The sequence below is a fragment of the Zonotrichia leucophrys genome, unplaced genomic scaffold (genome assembly GCF_028769735.1).
Source record: "Zonotrichia leucophrys gambelii isolate GWCS_2022_RI unplaced genomic scaffold, RI_Zleu_2.0 Scaffold_99_161681, whole genome shotgun sequence".
In the NCBI taxonomy this organism is placed as follows: Eukaryota; Metazoa; Chordata; class Aves; order Passeriformes; family Passerellidae; genus Zonotrichia; species Zonotrichia leucophrys.
In genome coordinates this window covers 131,766-159,419 of record NW_026992304.1, presented here as the reverse complement: position 1 = coordinate 159,419, position 27,654 = coordinate 131,766, and the positions used below count along the sequence as shown (strand labels likewise).

The 27,654-nt window shown below is 65.3% G+C and overlaps 5 protein-coding genes across 9 annotated transcripts; 1 reads left to right on the top strand and 4 right to left on the bottom strand.

Annotated features, from left to right (window-relative positions):
- The first annotated feature begins 2,846 nt into the window (after nt 1-2,846).
- Nucleotides 2,847-5,352, top strand: PSMB6 (proteasome 20S subunit beta 6). Its single transcript, XM_064737693.1, has 6 exons — nt 2,847-2,956; nt 3,440-3,507; nt 3,748-3,879; nt 3,966-4,095; nt 4,414-4,558; nt 5,092-5,352. The coding sequence occupies exons 1-6, from the start codon at nt 2,867-2,869 to the stop codon at nt 5,226-5,228; spliced, it is 702 nt and encodes a 233-aa protein (XP_064593763.1). The 5' UTR covers nt 2,847-2,866; the 3' UTR covers nt 5,229-5,352.
- A 7-nt stretch (nt 5,353-5,359) lies between these two features.
- Nucleotides 5,360-9,118, bottom strand: SLC25A11 (solute carrier family 25 member 11). Its single transcript, XM_064737692.1, has 8 exons — nt 8,853-9,118; nt 8,056-8,208; nt 7,652-7,858; nt 7,474-7,564; nt 6,885-6,975; nt 6,684-6,783; nt 6,533-6,584; nt 5,360-6,090 (listed from the first exon to the last, which is right to left on the bottom strand). Exons 1-8 carry the CDS (start codon nt 8,927-8,929, stop codon nt 5,935-5,937), a joined length of 927 nt encoding a protein of 308 aa, XP_064593762.1. The 5' UTR covers nt 8,930-9,118; the 3' UTR covers nt 5,360-5,934.
- A 1,868-nt stretch (nt 9,119-10,986) lies between these two features.
- On the bottom strand, nt 10,987-13,718 carry PFN1 (profilin 1). The gene is made up of 3 exons (XM_064737695.1): nt 13,491-13,718; nt 11,909-12,101; nt 10,987-11,219 (listed from the first exon to the last, which is right to left on the bottom strand). The coding sequence occupies exons 1-3, from the start codon at nt 13,620-13,622 to the stop codon at nt 11,122-11,124; spliced, it is 423 nt and encodes a 140-aa protein (XP_064593765.1). The 5' UTR covers nt 13,623-13,718; the 3' UTR covers nt 10,987-11,121.
- A 2,365-nt stretch (nt 13,719-16,083) lies between these two features.
- SPAG7 (sperm associated antigen 7) lies at nt 16,084-18,808 on the bottom strand. The gene is made up of 8 exons (XM_064737701.1): nt 18,798-18,808; nt 18,338-18,603; nt 17,904-17,971; nt 17,702-17,790; nt 17,458-17,542; nt 17,132-17,221; nt 16,661-16,817; nt 16,084-16,295 (listed from the first exon to the last, which is right to left on the bottom strand). The coding sequence occupies exons 1-8, from the start codon at nt 18,800-18,802 to the stop codon at nt 16,165-16,167; spliced, it is 891 nt and encodes a 296-aa protein (XP_064593771.1). The 5' UTR covers nt 18,803-18,808; the 3' UTR covers nt 16,084-16,164.
- On the bottom strand, nt 18,808-27,271 carry CAMTA2 (calmodulin binding transcription activator 2). 5 transcript variants are annotated; one of them, XM_064737699.1, is made up of 23 exons: nt 27,187-27,271; nt 26,669-26,758; nt 26,491-26,594; nt 26,099-26,166; nt 25,883-26,018; nt 25,384-25,455; nt 25,125-25,302; nt 24,547-24,687; nt 23,329-24,104; nt 23,107-23,233; nt 22,880-23,008; nt 22,585-22,691; nt 22,311-22,492; nt 22,135-22,213; nt 21,712-21,946; nt 21,131-21,300; nt 20,804-21,006; nt 20,177-20,384; nt 20,009-20,080; nt 19,878-19,898; nt 19,419-19,561; nt 19,260-19,334; nt 18,808-19,118 (listed from the first exon to the last, which is right to left on the bottom strand). In XM_064737699.1, exons 2-23 carry the CDS (start codon nt 26,697-26,699, stop codon nt 19,055-19,057), a joined length of 3,321 nt encoding a protein of 1,106 aa, XP_064593769.1. In that variant the 5' UTR covers nt 26,700-26,758; nt 27,187-27,271; the 3' UTR covers nt 18,808-19,054. The 5 variants fall into 5 exon arrangements, with proteins under 5 accessions (XP_064593769.1, XP_064593766.1, XP_064593767.1 ...); XM_064737696.1 differs by having other exon boundaries at nt 19,260-19,561; XM_064737697.1 differs by having other exon boundaries at nt 19,260-19,561; nt 26,491-26,591.
- Between the last annotated feature and the right edge of the window lie 383 nt (nt 27,272-27,654).

Here is a 27,654-nt window from a genome sequence, read left to right as displayed (position 1 = left end):
CCAGAGTTATGCGGGCCAAATCCCAGCAAGTCAGCTACTTGCCCTCTCCTGAGTGTGCCTGGCTCCTTCAGGCTCCAGCTTCATCCTGATTCCAAGGCTGTGGCCTTTATTAGGAGTGGCACCTGGGTTAGAGAAAGGCAAAGTTAAATGGCATTCCTGTGAGTGCAGGGGATGACTCTGTGTGCTGTAAGACATGGGAGTGCCTCTGCTAGGCTTCTGAGAAGTCTTGTGTGGTGGGCCCTCAAATAAACAAATAAACACCCTTTCTCACCCTGCTGCCTGCAAACCTTCCCCCGCCCACAATAACTCCTAACTGGATACCTGCTCACCCTCCCTCTCCTAATCACAATCCTCAACTCACCTGAAGCCTCAATCTCAAATATCATCTTGGACACTGGGCAGATCCCTCTTGCGACATGATGAATCTGCTGAAAAAATGTTGTGCTTGACACAACTTGGAATTTCAGGGAGTTGCACTCCTCAGAAACCAAAAAAACAACAAAAAAGAAGTCCAAAAAACACACAAAAAAAACAACAAAAAAAATCCCACAAAACCCCCCCCAAAACAAATAAAAAACTCTAAAACCAAAAAAATCCCCAAAAATCCCCCCAAAAAACCCCAAAAATAAGACAAAACAAAAAGAAAATCAAAAACCCCCTAAAAAAAAACAAAAAAAACACACAAAAAAAAAAAAGCACAGAGCAAAACCAAAAATTACAAAAGCACTTTACCACTCCTCAATATGCAATCCAAAATCACAAGCTTAAATCCTCCCTGTATTCCATGCTGTTTTCTTCACAGAATCTTCCAAGCCTCTGTTGCTTTAGATGCCCAGAAACACCTGCTGGAAACAAGCTGAGATAGCTGAAAGAGCCTCTCCACTGAAATGAGAGGAGAGCACTTACCCCAGCACATCCTGGAGAGGGAATGAAGCCCCTCAGCCAAGGCTGGGGTTAATATACCCCTGATGGTGCCCGCCTCTCGTTCCCATGGCACCCAGGAAAAGGGAGGGGGCAAATCCCACCAGGTATAAAAGCCCTCAGAGTAGCTGCAGCTGTTTGGCTCCTCTGACTCAAATTCAAGGGCAGTAAAGGGCTTGTTGTAGAAAAAAACTTCAGAAAAATAATAGCACTTTCTGTTTTGCAGCAACTACTTGGAGCAAAAGGGCAGAAAACTAGTAAGAAATAAAACTTTCTGTTCAGGTAGCATAGCTAGATAAATTGGGTAATTTGCTGTTAACTTACATAAATATTCCTTGGTGATTGCTAAGTAGTACATCAAGTAGTATATCAGTACTTAGTGTGACTAAGTCATGTGGAGAAGAATACCAATGATGTTAATAGTCTAAGTCTCCTTGGAACTCCTAATTAGGCCTATGGACATTATAAACAAAAATAAGAAAACAAAAAAATCTCCTGGGCAGTGTAAGGGTTAAGTACATGCCAGGCTCACCCTTCTCTAAGATAGCTGGTCCAAAGGTAAAGAAAGAAGCACCCAGAAATGAATATTTAAATCCTTAAAATGCTGAAAAAGATAGAGCTTCCTTCAAGTGAACCCATAAAAATGAGAAACCAGGGCAGTTAGCTCCACTGAAACTGATAAAATGACAAATAAACCAATTCTGCCCTTTAATTTATACTCTCAAAATATTGTGAAAAGAAGGGTTCTCCTCAATTTAAATCCCTCCAGCAATGAAAAAAGAGAAAATTTTCCCTCAATCAAAACCCTTAACAATGAGGGACAGCTGGGGAAGGTTTGCAGGAGGCACTTAAGACTCACAATGCAGCCTGTCTTCGCGGTGGTGGCAGCTTGGGTCTGGGAGACACCTGGCGCAATGCACAATTTTCAGCATGCAGCCAGCCACTCTGGGCCACAGGCCCCTGAACACCAGTGCTGGCCCTTTTCCCTGGCAAACAAAACTAACTGGCCCAGGTTCCTGATGGCAGATTGCAGGAGACACTTGGCACTGTCAAACCACCCCGAGCTGGCACAGGTGCCAGCTTGGGTCTGGGAAGCATCCTGTGTATTGCAGGATTTCAGGAGCCATCCGGCCTCTCTGGGCCACAGGCCCCGAACGCCGGCCCTTTTCCTTTTGCCCCTAGCCGTCAGGCTCTGTCCGTCACCCTCAAGTTCTCCTTGTGCCCCTCAAGGCCCCTTCAGCTGCCTCTCAGCTCTTTGTGTGACCCCTAATCCCTCTCCTTTGCCCCTCAGCCCCCAGCTTCTCAGTGTCACCCTCCAGCTGCCCCTGCCACCCTCAGCATCTCTGTATGTCTCCCACTGCCCCCTCTCCCTGCTCCTCCCTCAGCTCCCAGCCTCTGCCACCCTCAAGCCTTGGGGTAACTGCCTGGATCTGCTGGAAGGGTTCTGGGGCTTTCCCACCATGAGGGTACACCTGTACCCTAACCCTACCTGGTACTCAGTGTCCTTTGCACCCCTAACCCTTAAAATGCTGAAAAACTCAGAGCTTCCTTCAAGTGAACCCCTTAACACGAGGAAATGGCGCGGTTTTTCTTTGGAGCTTTGTTCCGTGCTCAGGTGCAACCGAGCACGTTTCAACCATTCTTCCTTGAGAGACCCCCCTGGGAATTCCCCCCTCAGCAGCTTAAGTGTGCCCAGGTAACCCCCAACAACAGCAGCAACCGCCGCCTCCGTAGCGGTCAGATGGCGGGTTAATCACGGCTTGGGGCGCGGGGAAAACGGCAGTGTGTTATTTCCGAGGAGAAGCGGCAGAGTTTTATTCCCAAGGAGAGGCGCGACCCCCACGGCGGCCGGCCGCCATATCCCCCCCCTACTGCCGTGACGCTGCCGTAAAGGACCGAGCCAAGCCCGCCGCCCCGGCCGCGCCGCCGTAAAGCGCGGCGGAAGATGGCGGCGGTGACGGTGTGGGAGCCGCGGGCCGGGCCGGGCCCCGCCGGGCTGCACCGGGAATGGACGGCGGAGCCCGTCAGCACCGGCGTGAGTGCGGCGGGCAGACACTCCTGGACAACTGTGGAGTCGCCTTGGGGGCGTTATGGGCCAGGAGAAGCGTCGTGAGGCGGAGGGGGCGCGCTGTGGGGCAGAGTGTCTCCGGCGTGCGGCTCAGAGGGGAATTGGGGCTGGGGGAGCAGAGCGCCCCGAGGAGTGCGGGAAGGGTAATGTGGGAGCAGAGAGAACTCCCTGGAGAGGGGGGCACGGGGTGGTTCCTGTGGGAATTGGGGCTGGGGGAGCAGAGCTCCCTGAGGAGTGCGGAAAGGGGAATTTGGGTCAGAGAGGGGGGCACAGGGGGGTTCCTCTGGGGAGGGGAGAACTGCTGTGGGGCCGGGAGTTCTTAGGGAAGACGATTTCTGTGGGGTACGGGTTGGTTTCTGTGCGGTGGGGCTGGATCTGCTGTGGGGCAGGGGGTTTCTGTGAGGCTGGGGGTCTCAGTGCAGCCCCTTCCCTCCCCTCCCTTCTTCCCAGACCACCATCATGGCCGTGGAGTTCGATGGAGGTGTCGTGATAGGGGCCGACTCCAGAACCACAACCGGGTGAGTGCTGTGATGCAATCAGTGACGTCACGAGGCTCTGGGACCACATCATGGGGCTGTCACTGTTGTCAGGGTGTCACTGTGATGCCACCTTGGGTGGCTCTCCTGGGCCTGTCGCTGTGGTGCCACCTCCAGCAGCTGGGCGGCTCTCCTGATGGCCCCACCACCGTGTCCCCAGGGCCTGTCACTGTGGTGCTGCCTCCAGTAGCTCTCCCAGTGACACCACCCCCGTGTCCCCAGGGCCTACATTGCCAACCGTGTGACGGACAAACTGACGCCTGTCCACGACCGCATCTTCTGCTGCCGCTCGGGCTCGGCGGCCGACACGCAGGCGGTGGCCGACGCCGTGGCCTACCAGCTGGCCTTCCACAGGTACCCCCGCGGGTCCCGGGGCGCGGGGCAGGGCCGGGGGGCCTGGGGGAGGTGGCCCCAGCCCCACACCTGGCCTTGCCCCGCAGCGTGGAGCTGGAGGAGCCACCGCGGGTGCGCACGGCCGCGCGCCTCTTCCAGCAGAGCTGCTACCGCTACCGTGAGGAGCTGAGCGCTGGCATCATCGTGGCAGGCTGGGACCCGCGCCGGGGTGGACAGGTGGGCTGCCTTTTCTGCCCCAGCATGTCCCCTTTTCTGCCCTGCAGCATTCCCTTCTCTGCCTTGGCACGGCCCCTTTTCTGCCCTGCAGCATTCCCCTTTCTGCCCTGGAATGTAATTTTTTTTCCACCTTGTAGGCCCCCCTTTTTGCCCCATAACCCCCTGTTCTCCCCACAGCCCCCCCCTTCTGCCCCATAACCCCGTGTTTTCTCTTTCTGCCCCATAACCCCCAGTTCTCCCTACAGCCCCCCCTCCTTTCTGCCCCACAGACCCTTCCTTTGCCCCACAGCACATTAGAGCCCCCCCTGTGCCCCCCAGGTGTACGTGGTGCCCATGGGAGGTCTCCTCCTGCGCCAGCCCTTCGCCGTGGGGGGCTCAGGCAGCTCCTACATCTATGGATTCCTGGATGCCACGTTCCAGCCTGGCATGAGCCGCTCCCAGTGCCAGGAATTCGTCGCTCGTGGTGGGTTTTGGGGAATTTGGATATGGGGAAGGGTCATGAGAGGGGGCTGGGGTCCTGGAAGGGGATTTGGGGGCACAGAGGAGTTTGGCTGGCATTGAGGGATTTGGGCTTGTCCTGGGAGGGGATTTTGGGGACATGGAGGGTTTGGGGGACCCTGAAAGGGGATTTGCGGGCACTGAGGGGTTTGGGCATGTCCTAGGAGGAGATTTCAGGGACATGGAGGGTTTGGGGGACCCTGGAAGAGGATTTGGGGGCACAGAGAAGAGTTTGGCTGGCACTAAGGGGTGTCCTGGGAGGAGATGTTGGGGACATGGAGGGGATTTTGGGGACCCTGGAAGAGCATTTGGGGGCACAGAGGAGAGTTTGGCTGACACTTAGGGGTTTGGGCTTGTCCTGGGAGGGGATTTCAGGGACGTGGAGGGGATTTTGGGGATATGGAGGGCTTGGGGGACCCTGGAAGGGGATTTGGGGGCAGTGCTGAGGGGATTTGGGAGCAGAGGCAGTTTGGGGGATGCTGACCTGTGTTCCCCCAGGCCTGGCCCTGGCAATGGTGAGGGATGGCTCCAGCGGGGGTGTCATCAGGCTGGCAGCCATCACAGAGGAGGGGGTGGAACGGACAGTCCTGGCTGGATCAGACCTGCCCTGGGGTGACGGTGGCCCCGCTGTGTGAGGGTGAGCTCCCCCAGGACCCCCCAGTTTGGTGTGGGGACACAATAAACAGCTCTGCTGGATGGTGCTGGGGTGTGCCTTTGGGGTCCCCTGCTGTCAGCCTGTCCCTGGCAGAGATAAATCACCCCCTGGTGTTTGTGGGTCTTGCTTTAATTACATGATCACGATCCATGATTCGTTAACGAAGCACAGGGTAGATGGGGAGGGAGGGGGGAAATTTTGGGGGGCTCCTGCCCCACACTGTGACCTTGATATTGGCTGGTAACAAAACCCCCAGAGGGGTGGGAAGGGGAGCACAGGGGGAGGGCACCTGCAGTCCTTAGAGAGGGCTGCCCCACAGGGACAAGGCATCCCCTGGTGTCCCCATGGGAGGGATCCAGCACCCCTGCATCAGGTCCAGGGCCCCTTCACAGGGCCCCAGGGATCCCTACAAGCCCTAAGGAGTGGGTCCTGCACCCCTACAGGGCCCAAGACGCCTCCATAGGGCCCCAGGACCACTTCATAGCCTTGATATGGGGGTGGTCAGGCAGCTCCTGCAGAACCACCTCCCCCCCAGCCCCTGGTGGTGTGTGTGGGGGGGGGTCAAGCACCCCCACAGCACCTGAGGGAGAAGTCAGACACCCCCAAAACCCCTTCAGTGGGGGTCAAGTGCCCCTGGAGAGCCCACGGGATGGGGTCAGATGCCCCCCGACCCCCCCCCGGGGGTGTCAGGCAGTGAGGAAGAGCCGCTGGTACCACTTGTTCATCTGCTCGAGGAAGATGAAGGTGAGCACGGTATGGGGGCCCAGGCGGGCGTAGTAGGGGGTGAAGCCCTTCCAGAGGCTGAAGAAGCCCTCGTAGCGCACCACCTTCAGCAGCACGTCCTGCAGGAGGGGCAGAGTGTCAGGGGAGCCCCCCCAAAATCATAGGGGAGCCCCCTAAAAAAATAATCCAGGGATGCCCTTCCATAGGAAGGATGGGAAACTTCCTTGGAATAACATGGACAGTGCCAAAATTATGGGGAATCCTCCCAAAATTATGAGAAACGTTCCAAAAATGCCAGGGATTCCCCCTAGAAAATAATCGGGAAGCTTCCCAAAATGCCAGGGAAGCTCCCCAAAATTATGGGCATCTCCTCAAAATGGCCTGAATTTCTCCCCCCACCTCCAATTACAGAGAAAACACCCCCAAAATGGTGTGGAACCCCCCCAGTTGTGAAAGGGAATTCCCAAAATGGTAGAGGAGCCCCCTCCCAAATTAAAGGGGGCCTAAAGAAGCTCCCCCCTAAATTAAAGGGGGGTCCCAAATGATGTCACCCTCACTCACCAGCCCGTTGCGGTACTCGGGTTTCCCATCTATTGTCCTCATGTTCTGGATCCTGTCGGGCAGAATTTGGGGGTTAAGCAGGAGGTGTTTGGGGTGTCCGACCTGTGGTTATCTAATGGGGAGAAGGGGACCCCCCCAGCAATGCACCCACCGGGTCTTGACGATGTCCACGGGCATGGAGGCAGCCGTGGTCACCAGCCCGCTGATCATGCTGGCGCAGAAGTGGCACAGGATGTCGTCACGGAAATGCCCTGGGGGCACCCCAAAACATCAAAGGGGAACAGTGGGGATGGGAGGAGAGTGCACTGGGATTTAGGATTCCCCCACAGCCAGACCCTCCCCCTGAACTCACCGGAGTCCAGCAAGAATTGTTTGGATTGGGAGTAGGAGGCGAGCTGGGCGGCGTTGACCACCACGGCACGGGCCATGGTGGGGATGCAGCCCTGGGGGAAAAGGATGTGTGGGTAAGCAGTGCCCCCAGACTCCCCACATCCCCCCACAGACCATTATCTGCCCCCTCACCACAGTGGGGACACAGCCCTAGGGGAAAATGGAGTGTTTGGGTAAGCTGTGCACCCCCAGACCCCCCACATGAGTCCACAGAGCCCCTCAGCACAGTGGGGACACAGCCCTGGGGTGGCACATGGCACTTTGGGGGACCCCAATGCCCCTCCCCAGAGCATGGGGACACAGCACTGGGGGACAACAGCGTGTTTAGGTGAGTCCTGTGCACCCCCAGACCTCACCACAGACCCTCCCCTGCATTCCCACTCCCTCCCTAGACCATGATCTCCCCCCTCACCACAGTGGGGTACAGCCCTGGTGTGGCACATGGCACTTTGGGGTACCCCAATGCCCCTCCCCAGAGCACGGGGACACCCCCAGCATCCCCGGGGAGGCAGCAGGGGGGTCGTGGCAGGGGTTCCACAGCCCCCACTTACTCTCCACAGCGTGAACACCCCCTCCTCCCTCGCCATCCTCACGAGGGCGTCAAACACATTGTGGTACCCACGGCGCTCGCCGGGGGGTAGCCTGGTATTTGGGGCAAAAAAAGGCGATTTTGGTCAAAAAAGCAGACTCAGGGGGCTGCAGGTATGTTCAGGAGGGCTGGGGGCTTACCTGCCATCAGCTGTCATGCGGATGAGCGCCACCTCAGCCGGGGTCCCCACGAAAGCCCCCGCAGCCCCCGCGGTCATGCCCATGGCTGCTTTGGCCAGGAAGGGAGGGGGGGTCCCGTCAGCCCCCCCAAAACGCTCCAGGAGGACGCTGTAGATGCCCAGGCGGGTGGTGGTGTAGGTGGCCTGGCGTAGCAGCCCCGCCGACAGCCTGGGGGGGACACGGGGAATGGCAGGAGAGGGGGGCAGGAAAGAGCTCGAATGGCAGGGGACACGGGGAATGGCAGGTGCTTGGGGTTTTGGGGGGGGGGGTGCTGTATCCCATGGAGGTGATCAGCAACCCCCTGTAGCATGGGAGTGCCTCCCAGGGGGTCTGGGGGTTCAGGGGTGTTCTGGGGGGGCCCATACCCGGTGTAGATGCCCCTCAGCCCCTCGTGGCGCAGAATAGAACCCAGGGCGTGCAGGGATGTCCGGTACTCCCGGCCCTTGGCCCCAGCCCCGCTCAGCTGCATCCGGTTCTTCACCAGGTCCAGGGGCTGCACGAACACCGTGGCCCCCATCCTGAAGGAAAAGAGGGTCAAGTAGGGCCCCAAAAATTACTCACAGCCCCCAAAACCCACCCACAGTCCTCTCGGGGGAAACCTGGGGGGACGAGAAAGCCTGAAGAAGTTTTGGGATCTATGGCGGGGATTTGAAGGGAGCTGGATGGAATTTCGGATTTTGGAGGAGGGTTGATTAGTGATGGGAGGGTTGGGTCAGTCTGAAGGGGGTCTGGGGAGGACTTGAGGGGCACAGGAGGAATTTTGGAGAGGCTCCGGGGGAAAATTATGGGAAGTTAAAGGGTCTGGGAGGGGGCTTAAAGGGTTAGGAGGGGCACAGAAGAGATTTCGGGGAGGCTCTGGGGGGCAGTGATGGGACGTTAAAGGCTTTGGGGGGCGATGAGGGGTTAGGAGAGGCACAGAAGAGATTTGGGGGAGGATCGAGGGGGTCTGAAGGGGGTTTGGAGAGCACTCGAGGGGCACAGAAGGGATTGGGGGAGGCTCTGGGGAGCAGTGATGGGAAGTTAAAGGGTCTAGGGGGGCTGAGGGGTTAGGAGGGGCACCGGGGTTGCTTTGTGGGCGCTCTGAAGGCTCTGGCAGGGGGGGTTCTCGGTTTGGGAGTGCGCTATCCCGAATTTGGGGGATATGGGGGGGGGGGGCTCTCACCCGGCCAGGCCGCCGAAAAGAAACTTGACGGATTTCGGGGAGGTCTTGGGCCTCTCGGCCGCCGGTACCGCCGCCATCTCGGCCGGGCCGTGGTACCGGGGGGGTTGCGGGGTCCGGTCCCTTAGGGCGTCTCGGGCTCCGGTCCCGGGGAGGCTTCGGGGTCCGGTCCGGGGTCCGGTCCGGGGTCCGGCACCGGCGGCGCCCCAAGGTGACTCGGGGGGGGCGCGGCGCCAGTGCGCCTGCGCGGGGCGCGTGCGCGCCGCCCGGGGCGGGGGGCCCCGCGCAGGGAGCGCGGCTGGGCGGGAAGCTCCACCTCTAAAGAGGGGCGTGTTCTGCGCTCTCGCCTCTCATTGATGGGGCGCATTTAGGCGGGAAGGGGAGTTCTTCGGTAAGCGACAGGTTTGGCTGGGGCGGAGAAGCCCCGCCCCTCTCTCGCGAGAGTTCGCCAGCTTGAGGGGGCTGAGGGGTGCTGGCGGCGGCGGGAGGGAGGGAGCGGTGGCCGGCGCCTCACGAACTGGGTCCCGCCGCTGCTCTGCGCTCTGGGGCGATGCCTGTCCCGTGCTGTTCCAGCCGGTGAGTGTTGGGTAGGGGGTACTGGTGCGGGCTGAGTTTTTGGGAAGAGTTTGGGACACTGGAGGGCGCTGTCAGGTACTGGAAGGCTCTGTGGCTGTGAAGGGAAGCGCTTGGTACGCTGGGGATCACTGGGAGGCGCTTTGAGGAGCGCACTGGGGGTCACTGGGAGGCGCCTGCGGTGCACTGGGGGTCACTGGGAGGCACTACGGGGTCATTGCGAGGCATATTTGGGTCACTGTGGGGCAGTGAAGGATGTCTGGCTGTACTGGGGGCGATCTTGCGTGCATGAGTCAGCACTGGGGTCACTCCGAGTCCCCCTACTCATGCTGGCACATCCCGCTGACCTCTACTGCTGGATTTAACTGGGAGTCACTGGTGAGGTGCTGGGTACTGCACGCCACTCCCTCCCCAGCGCTTCCATTCTCCTCCAGCCGCCCCAGTTTCGGGGTACACCTGAGGTGTTGGGGACACCAGGGGGCACACGGTGGCAGGGATGACACAGGTGACATCTTACAGGTGTCACAGGTGACAGAATCACTGGGACATGGCGTGGGAGGGGGGCAAGGACACTGTCCTGCAGGGGGGACACAGGAGGGGGGCAAGGACACAGTCCTGCAGGATGCAGGAGTGCCATGGCCCTACAGTGATGGGGTGACGGTGTGCCCCCACCTCACAGCCATGGGGGTCACCTCACAGCAGGGGCAAAGGCACGGTGACAACCCCCCACACCTGGATGAGGGGACAGGACAGTCCCATCTGCCCCACAGCCCAGTCTGATACCCCAAATCTGCCCCAATTCCCGCCGTGGGGCAGCCGCGGGCCCTTCCCCCGTTCCCGTGAGTCACACGGGGGGGGTGAGGGGGGAGAGCAGGAAGCGCCGGAGCTGCCACATTGCCCTTATAAGGCCTCGACTCGACGGCACCGGGAGCTGCTTCCGCCTGCCCAGGTCCTGCTGCACATCTCCTGCTGTACCCCACAGAGCCTTCCCACATCCCCATCCCCGCCCCACACGCCTTCCTCACCCCACACCAAGCCCCCCCATCTCCCCCTGCCCCACCCCATCCCCCATACCGACCCATCCCAGCACCTCCCCAACCCCCACCTCTGCCCCCCACCACCCCCTGAACACCTGGAGGGAAGGGCCCTGCCCCACGACCTGCCAGGATACCCATGGTTCCTGACCCCCAATTCCCCACTGCCCTTTCTGTTTCCCCATATGTCCCGCAGCCCCCTTGTTCCATCCTACCACCCCCCCAAATATCCCCCACCCCCCTTTATTCCATCCTACACCCCACATCTGACCTCCCCTCGCTGCCAGCGCAGCCTGCCCCACAAGTGCAGCCCTCCAATAAAGCCTCTGCCCCATAACTTTGCCTTCTGAGAGTCGGGGGGTGGCGGGGAGGGCCCCGTGGGGCAGCAGCTGCGGCGTCACCGCCGCCCCAGCCTGGACTTTGTCCCCCCGGGGCACGGCAGCACCCTTGGACCCGGGCACCCGCCCTGGGTGGAGGCAGAGCCGCACCCCAAAGCTCCCCACCACCCCAAAAGCCCCGAGGCACAGGGATCCCCACAAGGGCACTTTATTGCTGCCGGCAGCGGGGATCATCGGGGGGCGGGCAGGGGGAGGGGGACGGGGGTCCTGCTGGTCCCTGGCTGGTCCCTGGGGGTCCCTGGGGGTCCCGGGGTGGCCCCCAGCCCCTCAGTACTGGCTGCGCCGCAGGTGGTTGGCCATCTCGTAGCATTTCTTGTTGACGCAGCCGCCGTGCACGCCCTCCTTGCCCATGGCCAGCACGATGGCTGCAGAGATGGGGACATGGTGGGGGTCACCATGAGGCTCCCCATACCCCGAGACAGACAGATGGGGGGCAAAAGGGCAGGGATGAAGGGATGGCAGGAGTCAGCACAGGGTAAGTTGTGGGGAGCTGGGTCAAAGGGGAGAAGGGGACAAGGTTGGGGTCACCCCAAGGCTCCCCAGACAGACAGGGCAGGGGTGGAGGGATGGCAGGAGTTAGCACGGGGTAATTTGTGGGTCAAAGGGCAGGGGGACAGGAACGGGAAGCAGGGCAGGGGTGACAGAAGTGACAGGGCAGGTGACGTGGCTGTGCAGGGGAGAGGACACAGGGTGGTACTGGGGAGGGGGGGCACCTGGGGAGTGACAAGAGCTGGGAGTGACACCGGGTGACACTGATGGCATAAAACACATGGGAGGCTTGGGGTCATGGGGGGTGACAGGGACTGGAGGGACAGGAGGTTACATGGGGTGACAGGGAGGTGACACAGGGTGACAGGGAGGTGGGCAGGGGTGACACAGAGTGGCAGGGGGCAGTTGCAGGGGGCAGTGGCAGGGGTGACATGGGGCAGTGGCAGGGGTGGCAGGATGTAGTGGCAGGGGCGGCAGGGGGCAGTTTCAGGGGTGACAGGGGCCAGCAGCAGGGGTGACAAGGGGCAGTTTCAGGGGTGACAGGGGCAGCGGCAGGGTCCCTCACTCTTGTTGGTGATGGCAGCCGTGATGTTGTAGGTGGGCGCTCCAGCAGCCCCCTTGGTGCGCAGGTCCATGCTGTGCTCGCCCTCCACCAGCAGCGAGTCGCGGATGACGGAGCAGCGCAGCCCCCCCAGCGTCAGCCCCTGCACCAGCAGCGGGCCCCGCTCGGGGCCCACCAGCGCCGCCACCTCCGCTGGCTGTGGGGACAGGGGTCAGGAACGGAGCCCGGACCCCCAAACCATCCGTGGGGAACCGCCAGAAACAGAGCTCAGACCCCCAGGGCCACCCGTGAGGAACTGCTATAGCCCCCCTGATCACAGCCTGTCGCTTTGCAGAGGTGGGGACAGGCCAAGGGGACCCCCAAAGACCCACACCCAGGGACCTCCAAAGCCTGGATGGGGTGAGGACAGGTCAGGGGAACCCCAAAGACCCCCACCCAGGGACCCCCCAAAGCCAAAGCCCCGGGCAGGGCCCCTGCAGGGCGCTCGGCAAACAGGGACTCTCATAACTCCCACTCCATGACCATAAAAGGGACCCAGGTGTCCCGGGACCCCCGTGACTCCCGCCAAAGACCCCATGAGAGAACCCTGATCCCCGAGGGGTCCCCACAAGAGGGCCCGAGCATCCAGGGATCCCCCAAACCTCCCCAAACTCGGGACCCTCCAAGGCCAGCACTTCCACCCGCTGCTGCCACGGGGGAGCACAGGTCAGGAACCCCAAAAGCAGCCCCGCAGCAATCCCAGAAAGGAGCCCTCAAGCGAACAGCCCCGGGACCCCACACCGAACCCAGACACCCCCACCGAGACCCGGGGGACCCCAGTGAGCCCCGACTACGTCCCTGAGGTGCCTCCCCATCCCGGGGACCCCCGTAACCCCCCCCCGTGACCCCAGACAGGGACCAGAGCTCGGTAGCCCCCGCTTTCCCACCATGGGCTTCCCCAGATTTCTCCCCTCCCCTCTCCCCAAATTTCCGTGGGGGGAAGTGGGGAGGGGGGGAGGGGGGTGCGCGCGCGCCGCCCCTCCCCCACAGGAAGCCCCGGCCGCCCCTCCTCCACCGGGAAGTGGCCGCATTCCGCGCATTTTTAGAGGGTTTTTAAGTGAGGAGGGGTTCCTCCACATCCCCACCTCCCCCTCCACGAGACCCCCGCCGTCCACTCCCGGCAGAGCCATAAAAGCGACAGGAACCGGGGACGGAGGTCGCCGGAGCACGTGGTGCTCGCCCATCCCCCCCTTCCCCGCCCAACTGCGACCCCCCGAAACGCTCGGAGCGGGGTTGAGGAGGGGGCTACCCCTCCGCTGGGCCCCTCCCCGGCCTGCAGGGCCCCCCGGTACCGGCCTTCCCCCGGTACCGGCACCGCGGGCAGCGCCCGAGCCCCCCCCCGCCATCCCCCGCCCCGCCGCGCTCCACGCTGGCGCTTTTGCGTTTTTCTCCCTTTTTTGTCCTTCCCGGAGCCCGTCGCGGGAGGGGTGGGGGGGGTCAGCCCCGCCTCTCAGAGGCCGCCGGGTCCCCCCGCCCTCCGCGCGCTTGGGCGGGAAACGCCTCAGCGCACTGTCCCCCCCCGGCCCCGCCGGCGCCCGCCGCTCACCGTGATATTGGCGAAGGTCTTGCCGGGGGCGGCGGCCCAGACGGCAGGGGTGTCGCGATAGCCGACGATAGCGGCATCCTGGCAGGTGCCATCCGCTAGCAGCGTCTCCACGTAGGGCGCCCACCCGCTCATGGCGGCGGCGGGGCGGGCGGGCGGGGCGCGGGGGGCGGGGCCTTCCGCGGGGGGGCGGGGCTTTCGGCGGGGAAAGGGGCGGGCTTTTCGCTCGGCGCCTGCGCGGTGCGGTCGAGGCGCGGCGGCGGCGGAGGACCGGCGGCGGCGCCGCGCGGCGGTTTTCATAGGGGCCGCAGGGGGCGGGGCTCACGGGGGCGGGGCTAAAGGGGGCAGAGCCAAGGGCCGGAACGTCCCGCGTGCCGCCGAGGGCGCGCGCCGATTTGGGGGGATGGGGGGGCTTTTTATCGCGACCCTCCCCTCACTATCGCGACATCTCCCGCCCATTGCGGCCTCCCGCGATGGCCCGGCCCGCGCCGTTACCGCGATCCCGGCGCTCCCGTTCCCCGCGAGCCCTTGCCCCGCTGCTCCCGCCGCCCCCCTCAATCCAGACACTTCCTATTCTGCATCCCGCGATTATCACGATAAATCGAAATTCGAACCCTCCCTCAGTATCCCGGCGCTCGCTTCCGTTAATCGGATCCCCCCCATTATCGCGACCCACACCCTTTATTGTGGCCCCTCTTCCCTGTTATTCCGACCCCCTCCCTCGCTATCGCGACACCCCGACGGGTCTCGTGACCCCCCCAGACTTATAACGAATCCCTCGTTATTGCGCCTCCTCCCTGTATATCGCGATTCCCGATTATTCCGGGATACACACACGCCCTTATCGCGACACCGCGCCCCGCTCTGGGCCTCTCGCGGGGGTCGCTGGGGAGGGGGGGGGGTCGCGACAGCTCGGTGTGAGTCGGGGGGCGCGGGACCCCCGCCCCTCCCCCCGCGGGGCTCAGTTTGAGTCAGACCCAGGCGGGACTTTCCGGGGGGAGGGGGGAGGGGCAGCGGTTTCACTTCCTGCCCCGGGGTGGGGGAGGGGCTCGGCGGTTGAGGACGGGGAAAGCGGAGGGTGGGGGGGACCGAGGAGCTCGGGATCATCTCCCCCCCCCCCCCCGAGGGGGGCCGAGGGTACCGGGACCCCCAGAACGGGGCTGGGGCGGAGGTCGAGGCCTCGTGGGGTGCCCCTTCCACCCCCACCACAAAAGGACCTGCCCCGCCCCCCCCCGGCGAGAACTTCCCCGGGAAGTGGTCAAAGCCACTGCCCCTCCCCCACTGTGGGGCCCATGGGGCTCAGCTCCCCCCTCCCCCACCCCTGGGACTCCTTAGGGGCTGAGCTCCCCCCCCAAAAGAACATTTTGCACCCCCAAAATCGGGTGCCCCCTCGCCCCGGCTTGCCCCCTCCCCTCTGGGGCTGCTGTTCCCCCCAGCGCCTTCGGGCGGCGCTGCAGCCCCCCCGGCTGGGGGTCGCGTTATCCTTTGAGGGGGGCTAAAACTAGTCCCAGACCCGGGGGCGACACGTGGGGACCCCCTCAAGTGGCTCCGCCCCTTTTCTCCCTCCTCCGGCGGGGGCTGAATGGGACCCCGGTCCCTCCGTGGGGGGCAGCACCGGGTGGGAAGGGCCCGAATCCCCCCGGGCCCCTCTGGGTGTTCCGGGAATTGAGGGGGGTCTGGGGTCGCTGAGGGTCCCCCGTGGGATGGCGGGGAGGGCTTGGGGTCAGCTCAGGGCACTGGACATGGGGGGTTCTCCCCATTTTTGGGGGCGGTCTGTGGGGTCCAGGGCTGGGCTGGGACCCCCAGGACTTTGGCCTTGACCCCGGGGCCCCCCAAATCCACCAAGGAGACCCCGGATTCCCATGGGAATCTCAGAGATTTGTTCACAGCCAAGGGGCAGGGAGGGTGCTGGGGTGAGGGGGAGTCCTGGGGGTGTGCAGGGGGCTCAGGGTTGTGGTGACATGCTCAGGAGTGCTGGGGACACGGAGGGCCCCAGGGCAGGAGGTGATGGGGTTTTGGGGTCACATCACGAATTTCTGGTAATTGCAGAAAAGTCAGTGGGGGAAGGGTGGGAAAGGGCAGGAGGTGGAGGCGGGGGGCACCGGGGTCCCTCTGCCCGTGGAAGGAGAGGAATTTGGAGGGGTGGTCTTGGGGCCTGGATGCCCATGGACCCTTGGCCAAGGTGCATCCATGTGTGGGCTCTCGGGAGGGATTTGGGGCCTGGACACCCCAGGGACGGAACTGGGAGGCAGGAGAGTGACCCTGAGCAGGACGAGGAGGCACTGCAGGGCACTGGGACGGAACTGGGAGGGCCTCTGATGGAACTGGGAGGCACTGCTGGCACTGGGAGGCCAAGCTGGGAGGGCACAAAACCCCCCAGGCCAAGAAGGAGGGGGAAGGGCATCCTGGCCCCCCCACCAAGGGGCTCCCCACACCCCAAAAACCTTTGTAAAGTACCAGGAGCTCCTGACCCATGCTTTTTTTGGGGAGTGGGATGCACACACGCACAATGTGGGATATGGGGGTGCCCCCCTCCCCAAAACCGCCCCGCCAAAGCAGACACGGGCACCATGACAGGAGAACGAGGCTCTTTATCACCCCCTCTGCGTGCCCCATCCCCCTCCCCCTGCTGTTAAATACCCCTGGGAGGGGGTCACCCCCCCCACCCTTCCCCCCATCACACACAGGGCCCCCCTGTGCCCCCCCCGGCCCCCCCCTCATCCTCCGCCTGCCGCAGGCGCTTCTTGGCCCGGATCTCGTTCATGGCCTCCTCGATGGAGCGCGTGTCCCTCTTGTTGGCCACGGGCACTGGGGGCACAGCAGGGACCCTCAGAGACCCCCCAGACACCCCAAATTCCCCAGGGGCTCCATGGGACCCCTTGTGTTGGCCACAGGCACTGGGGGCACAGCAGGGACCCTCACAGACCCCCAGACACCCCTGCACAGCACAGGTATTTGGGGAAAGAACCAGACACCCAGACCCCCCCCAGAGACCCCCCCCAAGCCCCCCAGAAACCCCCAGGACCTCCATGGGACCCCACTTGTTGGCCACGGGCACTGTGAGCACGGGAGGGACCCTCAGCGACCCCCCCAGCCCCCCCAGGCTGCCCAAGCCCCCCAGGAGCCCCCAAGCCCCATGGATACCCCCAGGACCCCCCAGACCCCCCACTCACCACAGCCGTAGGCCTTGTTGGCCTCCATGGTGCGGGCGGCGGCCTTGGCGGCCTCGCAGCCAATCAGGTGCCGGTATTTGTCCTTGTAATCGTTGGGGGGGCCCGGGGGGGCAGGGCCAGACTCAAGCTCCGCCTCCTCCTGCTGTGCCGCCAGCTCCTGCAGGTGAGCAGTCAGCAAGAGCCCCGCCCACGAGGGCCACACCCACTGAGCCCACACCACACCCAGGTAAGCCCTTCCCCCATCATACCTATATGCCCTGCCCACCTGGCCACACCCTGCTGAGCCCGGCCCACATCCCAGTTAAACCCCACCCACACTAAGCCCCGCCTACCCGGGCCACACCTACCAAGCCCATGCCACACCTATAACCCCTTCCTCCATCACCCATACATGCCCCACCCGCGTGGCCACGCCCTGCTGAGCACCACCCATATCCCAGTTAAACCCCACCCACTCTAAGCCCCGCCTACCCGGAGGCGGCGCCGCTCCTCGGCCCGGGCCGGGTCCCACTCCTCGCCCCGCCGGTACGCCTCCAGCTCCTCGTCCGAGGGTGCGAACTCCTGGGGGGGACGGGGACACCAGGGGGGACAGCAGGGTCAGCGGGGCTCTGACACCTCTCCTGGAACCCCCAGGGGACAGCCAGCACCCACGGGGGACACCCAGGGGTGACAGCGGGGTCACTGGGGCTCTGTCACCTCCCCTGGAACCCCCAGGGGACAGCCAGCACCCAGGAGGGGACAGCAGTGTCACCCCGGGCCCTGTCACCCCCCCAGCACGCCCCCCAGCCGTCCCCCACCTTCTTGAACACCATCACGTAGCGGCTGTCCTCGTCGTCCCCGAAGGAGAACGATGTCAGCCCGGCCACCTCGGCCACGTCGTGCCTGAGGGGACAGCGGGGAGCTGCTGGCACTGGAGGGCCCTGGGGGGGTCCCCAGCTGCCCCAGTACACCCTCAGTGTCCCCAGTGCCCTCCCAGTGCCCCCAGTACCTCCAGTGCCCCCCGGTGCCTCCCCAGTTCCTCCCAGTTTCCCCAGTGCTCACAGGATGCTCCTCTCGATCTTGGTCATGGGCTGGAAGCGGCGCCGGGGCTCCCCCGTGGCCTGGATGAACTGGGACACCTCCTGCTCCATCTGAGGACAGACGGACAGGCTGGGGGGGACAGACGGACAGGGCAGGGGAGACGCACGGACAGGGCAGGGGAGCCCCCCAAAATGCCCCAGCAATGCACAGCCCCTCCACTCACCCTCTTCCTGAATTCGACTTTCTGGCGCTTCTCCTGCTCCTGCAGCTTCTTCATGCGAGCGGCTTGTTCTGGGGGGAACAGGGGGGGTCACGAAGAGGGGAACCCCAAAAACACATCAGGGGAGCCCCAAAGCCTTTTGGGACCCCCAAAAAACTCTCGGGGGGCGGAGGGGGCGGGGCCTGCGCCCTCTGACCGGAGCAGGGGCGTGGCCTGCAACTAACAGCAGCACACGGGGGACATGGCGGGGGCGTGGCCAGGCGGCCCCCGCTGTCAATCAACAACGCGAGGGCGTGCCCATGGCGCTGGAGGCGGGGCCTCGCCTGAGGGCGGGCGCCGGGGGTGGGGGGGGTTCTGAGGGCGAAAGGCCGGGACGCGCCGCTCCCCGCCCAGGGCCGCTGCCCCGGAGCCTCCGCGCCCTCCCTGGCCCTGCTGACCCCGCGCCCGGCGCCGCGTCTCGCCATCGGCCGCGGCAGGCGGCCGCTCCATGGAGTTGAGGATGGAGCCCAGCAAGTCCAGCTCCGCCATCTTGCGACGGGGCGATGCGTAACGCCGCCGCCGCGCGCGGGACACGTCCCCGGCGTCCGCCTGCGTAATCACGTCCGGAGACGTAGAAGGGGCCTGGGCGGAGCGAGGAACGTGCGTGGCAGGCCAGAGGACGTGGCCCGGCCTAGGAGGCGTGGTCTGGCCCAGAGGGCGTGGCCTGTATTTAAAGGGCCCGTACCTCCAGCTCCGCTGGGTCTTCCCGCGCGCCCAGAGATGTCCCCCCAGTGTCCCCTCCCCGCCATGTTCCCCCAGCGATGTCCCCTCCCTCCTTCCCTTCCCCGTGTCCCCCCAGTGTCCCCTCTCCCCCATGTCCCCCCAGTGCCCCCTCCCCACCCACAAACACAAACTCACCGCATTTTCCATTCCCGCTTCCTCGTTGGTTTTTAATGGAACTTTGTACAAAGAGCCCCCACGGGGTGGGGGGGGCGGCGGGGGCATGCGGGGGAGGGGCGGGGGGCGATGGGGAGGGGGCGCGAGGCGGCTCTGCCCCCTCCTGCCCCTCCCCACGGGGACAGCCGGACACACGGACACGCCTGGGGAGGGCGGACAGCGAGGGGAGCTCCCCCCGTGGGGGGGGCACTGAGGGTCCCCCAGCCCCGTGGGGGGGGTCACGAGGCCAGGCCCCGCGTCTGTAAACTCTCCACGTCCTTGTTCTGCTTCAGCTCCTCCATCCTGGGCCAGGGACACGCAAATTTGGGGTGGGATCAGGCTTTTTTGGGACTCTGCACCCAAAGCCCTGGGAACACCTTCCCCTGTCCCCACCCACCCCGTGTGACACCTCCCGCTGTCCCCTCCCTCTCCCTGTGCCCCTACCGGTGGCGGCAGCGCCGCAGGAACCTCATGATCTTCCGCGCTGCCTGGTCCTGCTTGAGGGTGAGGAAGGTGCTCCTGGGGGGGACGGAGGGGGCAGGTGAGACCCCCGTGCCCCCCGCCCCGTGCCCCCCACGCCCCCCGGAGCCCCGCGGGCCGCACCGGTGCTGGCGGAGGCTGCGGAAGCGCTGCTGGATCAGCACGGCCGCCCGCCGGCGGCGCTGGAAGCGCTTCTGCTCCGCGTAGCTGCGGAACTTGCTCTGGATCAGGATGGCGGCCTGCGTCATCCGCTGGAACAGCGCGAACTGGGGGGGACACGGGGACACAACAGCGTCACAGCACCCTCAAACAGGGACCCCAATGTCACCCCAGTGTCCCAGCACCCTTGCGTCATCCACTGGAACAGCGCGAACTGCAAGGGACACCGGTGTCACCAGGGTCACCCCAGTGTCACAGCACCCTCACACTGCACCCCAGTGTCACAGCACCCCTGCGTCAAAAACACCTGGGTGACCCCAAAACACAAAACAGCCCCAAACAAACACCTGGGTGACCTCAAACACTTGGGTGACCCCAAAACAGCCCCAAACATCTGAGTGACCCCGACACGGCCCCTGTTACCTTCAGAGCGATCCAGGTCAGCTTGTGGGGCAGAGATAGAGGGTTAGGGGGGTTCTGGGTGGTCCCTGGGGGTCTGGGGTCCCCGGGGCTCTGGGCGGTGCCTGGGAGGGGTCCCGGGGGTTTTGGGGTACCTGTTTGTACTTGCGGTAGCAGCGCTGGATGACGGCGGCCGCCAGCTCCTGCTGCTCCTTCAGCCTCCGGCCCTGGGGGGACCCGGGGGGGTTTGGGGGGTCAGCGGGGCTGGGGAGCCCCCAGGGGGGCCCCAGGGGTGTTTTGGGGTGCAGGGAGGCGGCACCCACCCGGTACTTGCGGAAGGCCCCCTGGACGAGCCGTGCGGCCTCGTAGAGCTCGTGCTGCTCCTGGTCACTGAGGGTCAGCAGGGCCACGGCGCCCCCCTCGCCCCGGGCCCCCCCGGAGGCGTTCAGGAACTCGGCCCAGCCCGCTGCCGAGGGGGGGGGCGGCCGCTCGGGGACCGCCGGGGACCCCCGCGAGGAGGCCACCTCTGCCCTGGGGGGGGGCACACATATGGCAAGGTCAGGGGGACGGGGAGAGACACAGCCAGGGTGGGACACACACGGGAGGGGATCTGAGTGTCACCAAATGTCCCTAGGGTGTCCCAGGGACCCCTGCGAGGAGGCCACCTCTGCCCTGGGGGGGGTGCATGCACAGGAGGGTCAGGAGGACGGGGGGTGAAGGGGGGACACACCCAGGAGTGTCACAGGCTGTCACCCAGGGACCAGGGGGTGCCCCCAGGGGGACTCTGGGGTGTGGAGGATGTGGGAGACTCCCCCACCATGGAGACACTGGAGTAGCACAGGACCCTCCCAAGGGGATCCCCAAGACCCCCTCGGGGTGCTGCTGACTGGGGGTGCCCCCCCCCCGGGGAGCTGAGGGTGCCCCCCTGGGCCCCCCCCAGCCCAGGGTACCTGTGCCCAGGTGCGGGGGGCCGGTCCACGCTCTCCAGGTAGGTGGCCAGCCAGGCCATGGCAGCGCCCAGCCCCGCTGTCCCCGCTGTGCCCGGGGTCCCCCCCGGTGCTCCCAGTGCCCCCGGGGGCCCCCCCGGCGCCTCCTGCTTGATGCGCTCGGGGGTGGCCTCGATGATCTGGCGGGCCAGGGTCACCACCTCGGCCTGGGGACAAAGGACAAGGGGTGTCCTCACCTCGGCCTGGGGACACAGGGGGACATCGGGGGTCTGTGTCCCCACCTCGGCCTGGGGACACCAGGGTTCTGCCCCCCTGTCCCCCCCCCTTTACCTGCAGGGCGTCAGAGGGCGGGGCCAGGGCGTCCTCAGGGGGGCTGGGGGGCACTGCCACCCCCCAGGCGTCATCGTCAGGGGGCCCGGGGGGGCCGGGGGGCAGCGGGACGGAGCCGGGACCCTCGGAGAGCCCCGAGGGGGACGAGAGGCTGCTGGCTGTGCTCAGCCCTGGGGACACGGGGACATGGCAGGGACAGGGGGGTTAGTGATGGGGACACACCCCGAGGAGACATGGAGAACATGGCAGGAGGACAGGGGACACTGTGGGGACACGGGGACATGGCAGGGACAGGGGGGTTACTGATGGGGGACATGGAGAACATGGCAAGAGGACAAGGAACATATGGGACACAAAGATGCTGGGGGAGGACAGGGGACAGCAGAGGACATGGGGAGGACACAGGGGACGGGGCCCTGAAGGCACACAGAAGGGGATGGGGGAGGATATGGTGACAGTGACAGAGAAGGGACAGTGACAGTGAAGTGACAGTGACCACACCAGGGGGTGGTGACCAGGGACAGGACACAGTGACACCAGGACAGAGGTCCAGAGGACAGGGAGGACACAAGGGGCCATACCTGTGTCAGGGCTGGCGGACAGCGGGGAGGGGACGCGCAGGCCGGGCAGGTGGCAGCGAGGGGACACGGGTGACACCTGCAGCTCCTCCAGGCGGGTGACAAGGGCCAGGTGGCCGCGGGCACGGGCCAGGGCCAGGGGCAGCCGGCCCAGGGTGTCGGGGACGGCCAGCGCCCGCCGGTCCCAGCGGCACAGCCGCTCCGCCGCCTCCCGGTGCCCCAGGGCGCACGCCCACATCTGGGGACAACGAGGGCACAGCGCTGTCCCCAGGGTGTCACTTGTGTCCAGGTGCCACCCCTGGTATCCCGCAGCCCTGCCTGAGACATCACGCTGTGCCCCATGCCCTTGGGATGCACTGCCAGCCCTGCCACAGTGTCACCACCACAGTGTCCCCAATGTTCCCAGTGTCCCCAGTGTCCCCTCACCAGGGGGGTGCAGGAGAAATGGTCCACGTTGAGGGGGTCGATCTCCTGCTCCAGCTCCAGGCTCTCAACTGCCAGCGCCCTGCAGGGACAGGAGGGGACACAGGCTGGGGAGGGTCACCTCTGCCTGGGGACACTGCCCCAGGTGTCCCCAGGTGGCCCCAGGTGTCCCTGCTCACCGCCAGCGCCGCAGAGCCTCCACCAGGCTGGCGTAGCCCTGGGCGGCTGCCAGGTGCAGCAGAGTCATCCCACGGAACGTCACCCCGTGTGCCAGCAGCGAGGTCCCCGCCGACCAGCCCGGCCGCGCCATCATGGCCTCGCAGACGGCCACCACCCGCGCCTCGAAGGAGGAGCCCGGCCCCTGGGGACAGCAGGGCATGTCAGGGGACATGGGGGGCACAGTGGGGACATCTGGGGACATCAGGGGACACAGAGGACCAAGGGTGGCCTCACCTGCTCAGGGGGGGTCTCGGAGGGAGCCCCCCGCGGGGGGGGCAGGGCCCCCAGACGCGTCTCCAGCTGCTCCAGGCGCTCCAGGATGGACAGACGGAACTGGGCCTCTGCCGAGGGGGGGCACAGGGTCAGGGGGGCGCCCTGACCGCCAGAGCCCCCCCAAACGCCCTGACCCCAAAGAGCATCGCTCCACGGAGAGAGGGGCGGGTCTGGGGCCGCCACAACAGGACCCCAAAATGAACCCAGGTGTTTGGGTCTGTCCCGTTCTGGGGGGGTCCCGGGGGCCCCCACTCACCGTCCAGCGCCAGCCAGTCCAGCTGTGCCCCGGGGGCTGCCCCCCGTGCCCGGTACTCGAACGGGGCCGCGGCCGAGAGCAGCCGGGGGGGACAGGCCACGCGCAGGGCGGCCACGCCGGCCTCATGGGCTGCGGATGGACACACGGACACGGAGAGGGCGGGTCAGAGCACCGGCAGACCCCCGTGGGGAGGGGGCGCAGCGGGAAATGGGGCGGGGGGCACTCACGGGGGCAGTAGCAGCGCAGCACGCCCGGCTGGACCAGCGCGGCGGGCACCGAGGTGCGGTCGAACAGACACGAGTAGGAGGCACCGGGGTCCCCCCAGGGCCCCGTGATCAGCACCTTGACTCCGCCCTGGGGGGGGGGGCACACCGGGGGGGTCACCGGGGACCCCCGGGGTGGGCAGGAGGGGGGTCTGGGGGAGAGCACCCCCTCCCCAAATCGCTCACCTCGGGGTACGACCACTCCGGGGAGAAATCGGTGATGGCCACGGCGGGTGGGGGGTCGCTGGGGGGGCCCGAGGGGGAGGAGGGGAGCTGGTGGTGGGGGGGGGCGTGGGGGGGGGCTCGCAGGGTCGGGGGGACCCCGCCCGTGTCGCCCCCGCCCCCCAGCAGCAGCTCGGGGAAGGGCAGGGGGAACGCGGGCTGGGGAGGGGGCGCGGCGGCGGGGAGGGGGTCCTGGGCTGCAGCCCCCCGCTTTCCCTCCTCCTCCTCCTCTCCCTCCTCCTCCTCCTCCTCCTGCAGGGTTGGGGGGGCCGGGGGGGGCGCGCCGGGGGGGGGGTCGGCCTCGCAGCCGTAGGTCTGCCCGCGGCGGGGGCTGTTGAGGAAGCAGTCGGGGTCGAAGGCGGCGGCGGGGGGCTGCAGCGGGGGGGGCGCCGTGGGGCACGACCCCTCGGGGGTCCCCACCAGGTGCTGGCTCGGGGTCAGCCCCAGGGGCTGCTCGGGACCCCCCGGCGCCGCCGCGCCCCCACCCCCTAAATTGGCGACCACCAGAAGGGGCAGAGTCCCCCCAGCACCCCCCGAGGAGGAGGAGGAGGATGAGGAGAGGGGAAATGGGGAGGGTCGCGGGGGTCCCTCGGGGGGCGCCGGGGAGGGCTGCGTGGTGTCCGGGGAGGAGGGGGCAGGTTTGGGGTGGGGGTCCCCAGGGGGGGCGGCGACCCCCGCCCGTTCCAATTTTGGGGAGATGATTCGGTGCTTGGTGCTGCTGCATTTATGGCCGGGGGTGCCTGGGGGGCAAAACGGGGGGGTTAGCGGGGGGCAGATTTGGGGGTCACATGGGGATTTTGGGGTGGTGGCAGATTTTGGGGTCGCACGGGGGATTTTGGGGTCACAAGGGGGCTGTTCTGGGGTCCCAGGGGCTCTTTGGGGGTCCCGGGGGGTTCCCTGGCGTGTTCGGGGATTCTCAAGGGATTCTGGGGGTCCCAGTGGATTCCCCGGGGTTTTGGGGGGTTCCCCAGGGGTTTTGGGGGTCGCGGGGAGTTCCCCGGGGGTTCCCCTGGGGTTTTGGGGGGTTTCCCGGGATTTTGGGGGTTCCCCGGGGTTTTGGGGGTTCCCCGGGATTTCGGGGGTTCCCCGGGATTTTGGGTGGGTTTCCCTGTAGTTTTGGGGGTTCCCCGGGATTTCGGGGGTTCCCGGGGATTTCGGGGGTCCCGGGGGGGTCAGTCTCACCCAGCCCCCCGGCGCAGAGGCAGGCGTGGGTGCGGGGGGGCGGCCGGGCCTGGTGCCTCTCCAGGACGTGCTGCACCAGCTGCTCCAGGGACAGCCCGGGGGCGGCCCCGCCATTGCCGCAGCCCCACTTCACCCCATGGACTGCGGCACGGGGGACAAAACCCCTCAGAGACACAGCTGGGGGGGGGCACGCCCTCCCTGACCCCCCAAAACAGCCCCGCACCCCTGCCCAGCCCCCAAAACAGCCCCACAGAGCCCCCCACCCTCTGATCCCCCCCATTGCCACAGCCCCACTTCACCCCATGGACTGCAGGACAAGGGGGGGAACCCCTCAGACACAGAGACCCCCCAAAACAGCCCCACAGAGCCCCCACCCCACTCCATCCTGTGGGAAAGCACAAAATTCCTCTAGAACTGGGTTTGGGGTGTTCTCCCCCTCCCCAGCCCCACTTTACCCTGCAAAGTTTCATAAAGAAATCAACAAATCTGCCAAAAAAACTGAGGATTTTCGTGTCTCTCCCTCCCTCTGTGGTCAAACCCCCCGGTACAGAAGCCCCCCAGGGCAGCCCCCCACTCACACATGGGGCGCAGCTGAGCCACCAGCTCCTCCTGGGACCACTTGAGCCACTCGCGGGGGTCGCAGAGCGGGGGGGCCCCCGAGCAGAGGGGGGGGCTGCAGAGCCGGGGGGCGCAGCCCCGGCCGCACTCCTCCATGGCCGGCACGTTCAGGTAGTGCACCAGCACGATGTCGGGGTTCTGGGGGGGCACAGCGGGTTGGGGGGGTCCTGCAAGGGTCCCAGGGGGTCCTGGGGGGGTCCTGGCCCCCTCCCCAGTTACCTGCAGCAGCCAGTAGCAGCGGCGGTGGAAGGTGGGCACGATGGAGGAGTGCACGTAGCAGCCGTAGAGGCACTGGGGGGGGACACAGCAGGGACTGGGGGGGTCTGACAGATTTTGGGGGGTCCCTGCAGCCTGTGGGGGTCTCACATGCAAGCCAGACTCTCAAGCTGCCTGGGCTGCAGGAGGTAGACGCCCCCAAACCACCCCCTGCTGGTCCTGGCACCCCCAAACCCCATTTTGGGCATCTCCCAACACCCCCAAAGCCCCAACTGGGAATCTTGGACCTAAACCACCCACTGGGTGTCCCCAGCACCCCAAAAGTGTCGCTTGAGGGCACCCAGCACCCTCTGTCCCCCCTCTATGTGTCCTGACGCCCCCCCAGGTGCATCCCCAGCTGCCCATACCTGAACCACAAGCACCTTTATGGCAAAGGGTGCTTTTTGAGGGACACCAGGTGGTTTTTTGGGGAGGGGGGAGGCTGTGTTTGGGGTCCCCCTACCTCCACTCCCTGCACCTTCAGCTTCATGTGGTCCTCACGGGTGGTTTTGCCATCCTTGCGTTTCTTCCAGCAGTAGCCGTCCTTGCGGTACTTGACTTTCTTCCGGTTGTACAGGATCACCGACCCGTTCTGCGGCCTGGACACGGGGTCAGGGGGTCCCCAGGAGCCCCCCGGGAGCCCCCATGCCACCCCCAGCCCCTCAGGGCATCCCCAGACCTGGTTTTGGGGGAGCACGAGAGCCACTCGTCGTGTTTCTCAAAGGTAATGAGGTACGAGGCGATCTCCTGGGGAGGGGGACAGGTGACAAGTGACAAGTTTGTGTCCCCTGTCCCTCAGCCCTTGCACCACTCTGCTGTGCCACCCCTGCTGTGCCGTGGTCTTGGTGTCCCCTGTCCTGCCCGTCCCCCATTTTGCCCCCATCCCCAGCCAAGCCCCCTCCTGTGTCCCTTTGACGCCCCTTCTGTGTCCCCACAGCTCCAGTCCCTCCCATCCCCATTCCTGTGTCCCCACATCCCCTCCCATGTCTCCAAGTCCCTCCTGCCCGCCCCACATCCCTCCCATGCCCATCCCCGGGCCCCCAGTTCCCCCCAGTGCCCCCCAGTGCCCACCTCGTTGGTGTTCCAGCGCAGCTGCTCCTTGGGCAGCACGGGACATTTGGGCAGACACTCCACCAGCTTCCGGGGCAGGAAAACCTTCAGGTGTCCCCTCTCTGCTGGGGGGAGGGCTCGGTGTCACCTGTGTCCCCTCCCTGTCCCCAGCACCCCCCCCGTGTCCCCCTGCCCTCACCTGAGACCTCGGGGGGGTCCTTGCTGCTCATCTCGGGGGGCGTGTGGGGCCCTCAGGGCTCCCCGAGGGGGGCACAGCAAGGGCTGCAACCTGCAGGGACGCCCAAAATAAATGGGTGACAGGGCGGGGGACAGTGGAGGGACCCCCAGAATGGCTGACGGGGTGGGGGAATGCGGGGTGACATAGGGGGGACAGGGGACCAGGGACCCCCAGAAACAGCTGATGGGGACAGTGGGGCGACAGGGGACTGCAACGCCACATCCCCTGCCCATCGCACCCCACATATCTCCCCCATCGCCCCACACATCTCTGTGCCACTGCCCTCCACATCTCTGCCCCATTGCCCCCCACATCTCCTCCCCACAGCCCCCCCAAGCCCCGCCCACCGCCCCCCCATCTCCGCCCCACATCTCCGCCCCACAGCGGCCCCCCCCCACCGGAACCCCCCCCAACCCCCATCCCCGCCCCACACGGTCCCGGCCCCGCCCCCGGCCCCGCCCCGGCCCCCCCGGCCCCACCTGGCGCCTCAGGGCCGCCGCCGCCGCCGCCGCCCCCGCCCCCGCCGCCCGCCGCCATCTTCCCGCCCGCCGCGGGCCAGCGCCGCCGGCGCCTGACGTCAGCGCGCAAGGGGGCGTGGTCAGCGGGCCGCCGGGAGAGGGCGTGGTTAGCGCATAAAGGGGCGTGGTTGGGGTGGGGGCATTCGGGGTCGTGTGGGCGGGGCGATGTGGCGCGATGAACTTTGTTAATTAAATTGTGCAATTCTCTCGCTGTCACTCCCTTTTTTATGATTGTATGGGCGAATCACACGCTTTCTGTCCTGCCAACACAATAAACTTTACGGTTATACGACCAGTTGTACTCTCAGATTACACAACTCTGAAATAAGGCTCCCAACTGCATGAAAAATACCATTAGTACTGAAAACAAACTTTCTTGAGGCGATTTTCGAGCCATTTTGAGGATTTAGAGGCTGTCTTTTTGGGGCC

Coding starts and splice junctions, on each gene's coding strand:
- PSMB6 (XM_064737693.1), top strand. CDS start 2,867: ATGGCGGCGGTGACGGTGTGGGAGCCGCGGGCCGGGCCGGGCCCCGCC. Junction 2,957..3,439: donor CGGAGCCCGTCAGCACCGGC/GTGAGTGCGGCG, acceptor CCTTCTTCCCAG/ACCACCATCATGGCCGTGGA. Junction 4,096..4,413: donor ACCCGCGCCGGGGTGGACAG/GTGGGCTGCCTT, acceptor TGTGCCCCCCAG/GTGTACGTGGTGCCCATGGG.
- SLC25A11 (XM_064737692.1), bottom strand. CDS start 8,929: ATGGCGGCGGTACCGGCGGCCGAGAGGCCCAAGACCTCCCCGAAATCC. Junction 6,976..7,473: donor GGGTGTTCACGCTGTGGAGA/GTAAGTGGGGGC, acceptor CTTTTCCCCCAG/GGCTGCATCCCCACCATGGC. Junction 6,585..6,683: donor GTGGACATCGTCAAGACCCG/GTGGGTGCATTG, acceptor TCTGCCCGACAG/GATCCAGAACATGAGGACAA.
- PFN1 (XM_064737695.1), bottom strand. CDS start 13,622: ATGAGCGGGTGGGCGCCCTACGTGGAGACGCTGCTAGCGGATGGCACC. Junction 12,102..13,490: donor AGACCTTCGCCAATATCACG/GTGAGCGGCGGG, acceptor CTGTCCCCACAG/CCAGCGGAGGTGGCGGCGCT. Junction 11,220..11,908: donor GGCTGCCATCACCAACAAGA/GTGAGGGACCCT, acceptor CCATCTCTGCAG/CCATCGTGCTGGCCATGGGC.
- SPAG7 (XM_064737701.1), bottom strand. Junction 17,791..17,903: donor AAGTCGAATTCAGGAAGAGG/GTGAGTGGAGGG, acceptor GTCTGTCCTCAG/ATGGAGCAGGAGGTGTCCCA. Junction 17,222..17,457: donor ACGTGATGGTGTTCAAGAAG/GTGGGGGACGGC, acceptor CGTCCCCCCCAG/GAGTTCGCACCCTCGGACGA.
- CAMTA2 (XM_064737696.1), bottom strand. CDS start 26,699: ATGAGCAGCAAGGACCCCCCCGAGGTCTCAG. Junction 23,009..23,106: donor GCTGCGCTGCTACTGCCCCC/GTGAGTGCCCCC, acceptor GTCCATCCGCAG/CCCATGAGGCCGGCGTGGCC. Junction 22,493..22,584: donor CCGAGACCCCCCCTGAGCAG/GTGAGGCCACCC, acceptor TGCTGTCCCCAG/GGGCCGGGCTCCTCCTTCGA.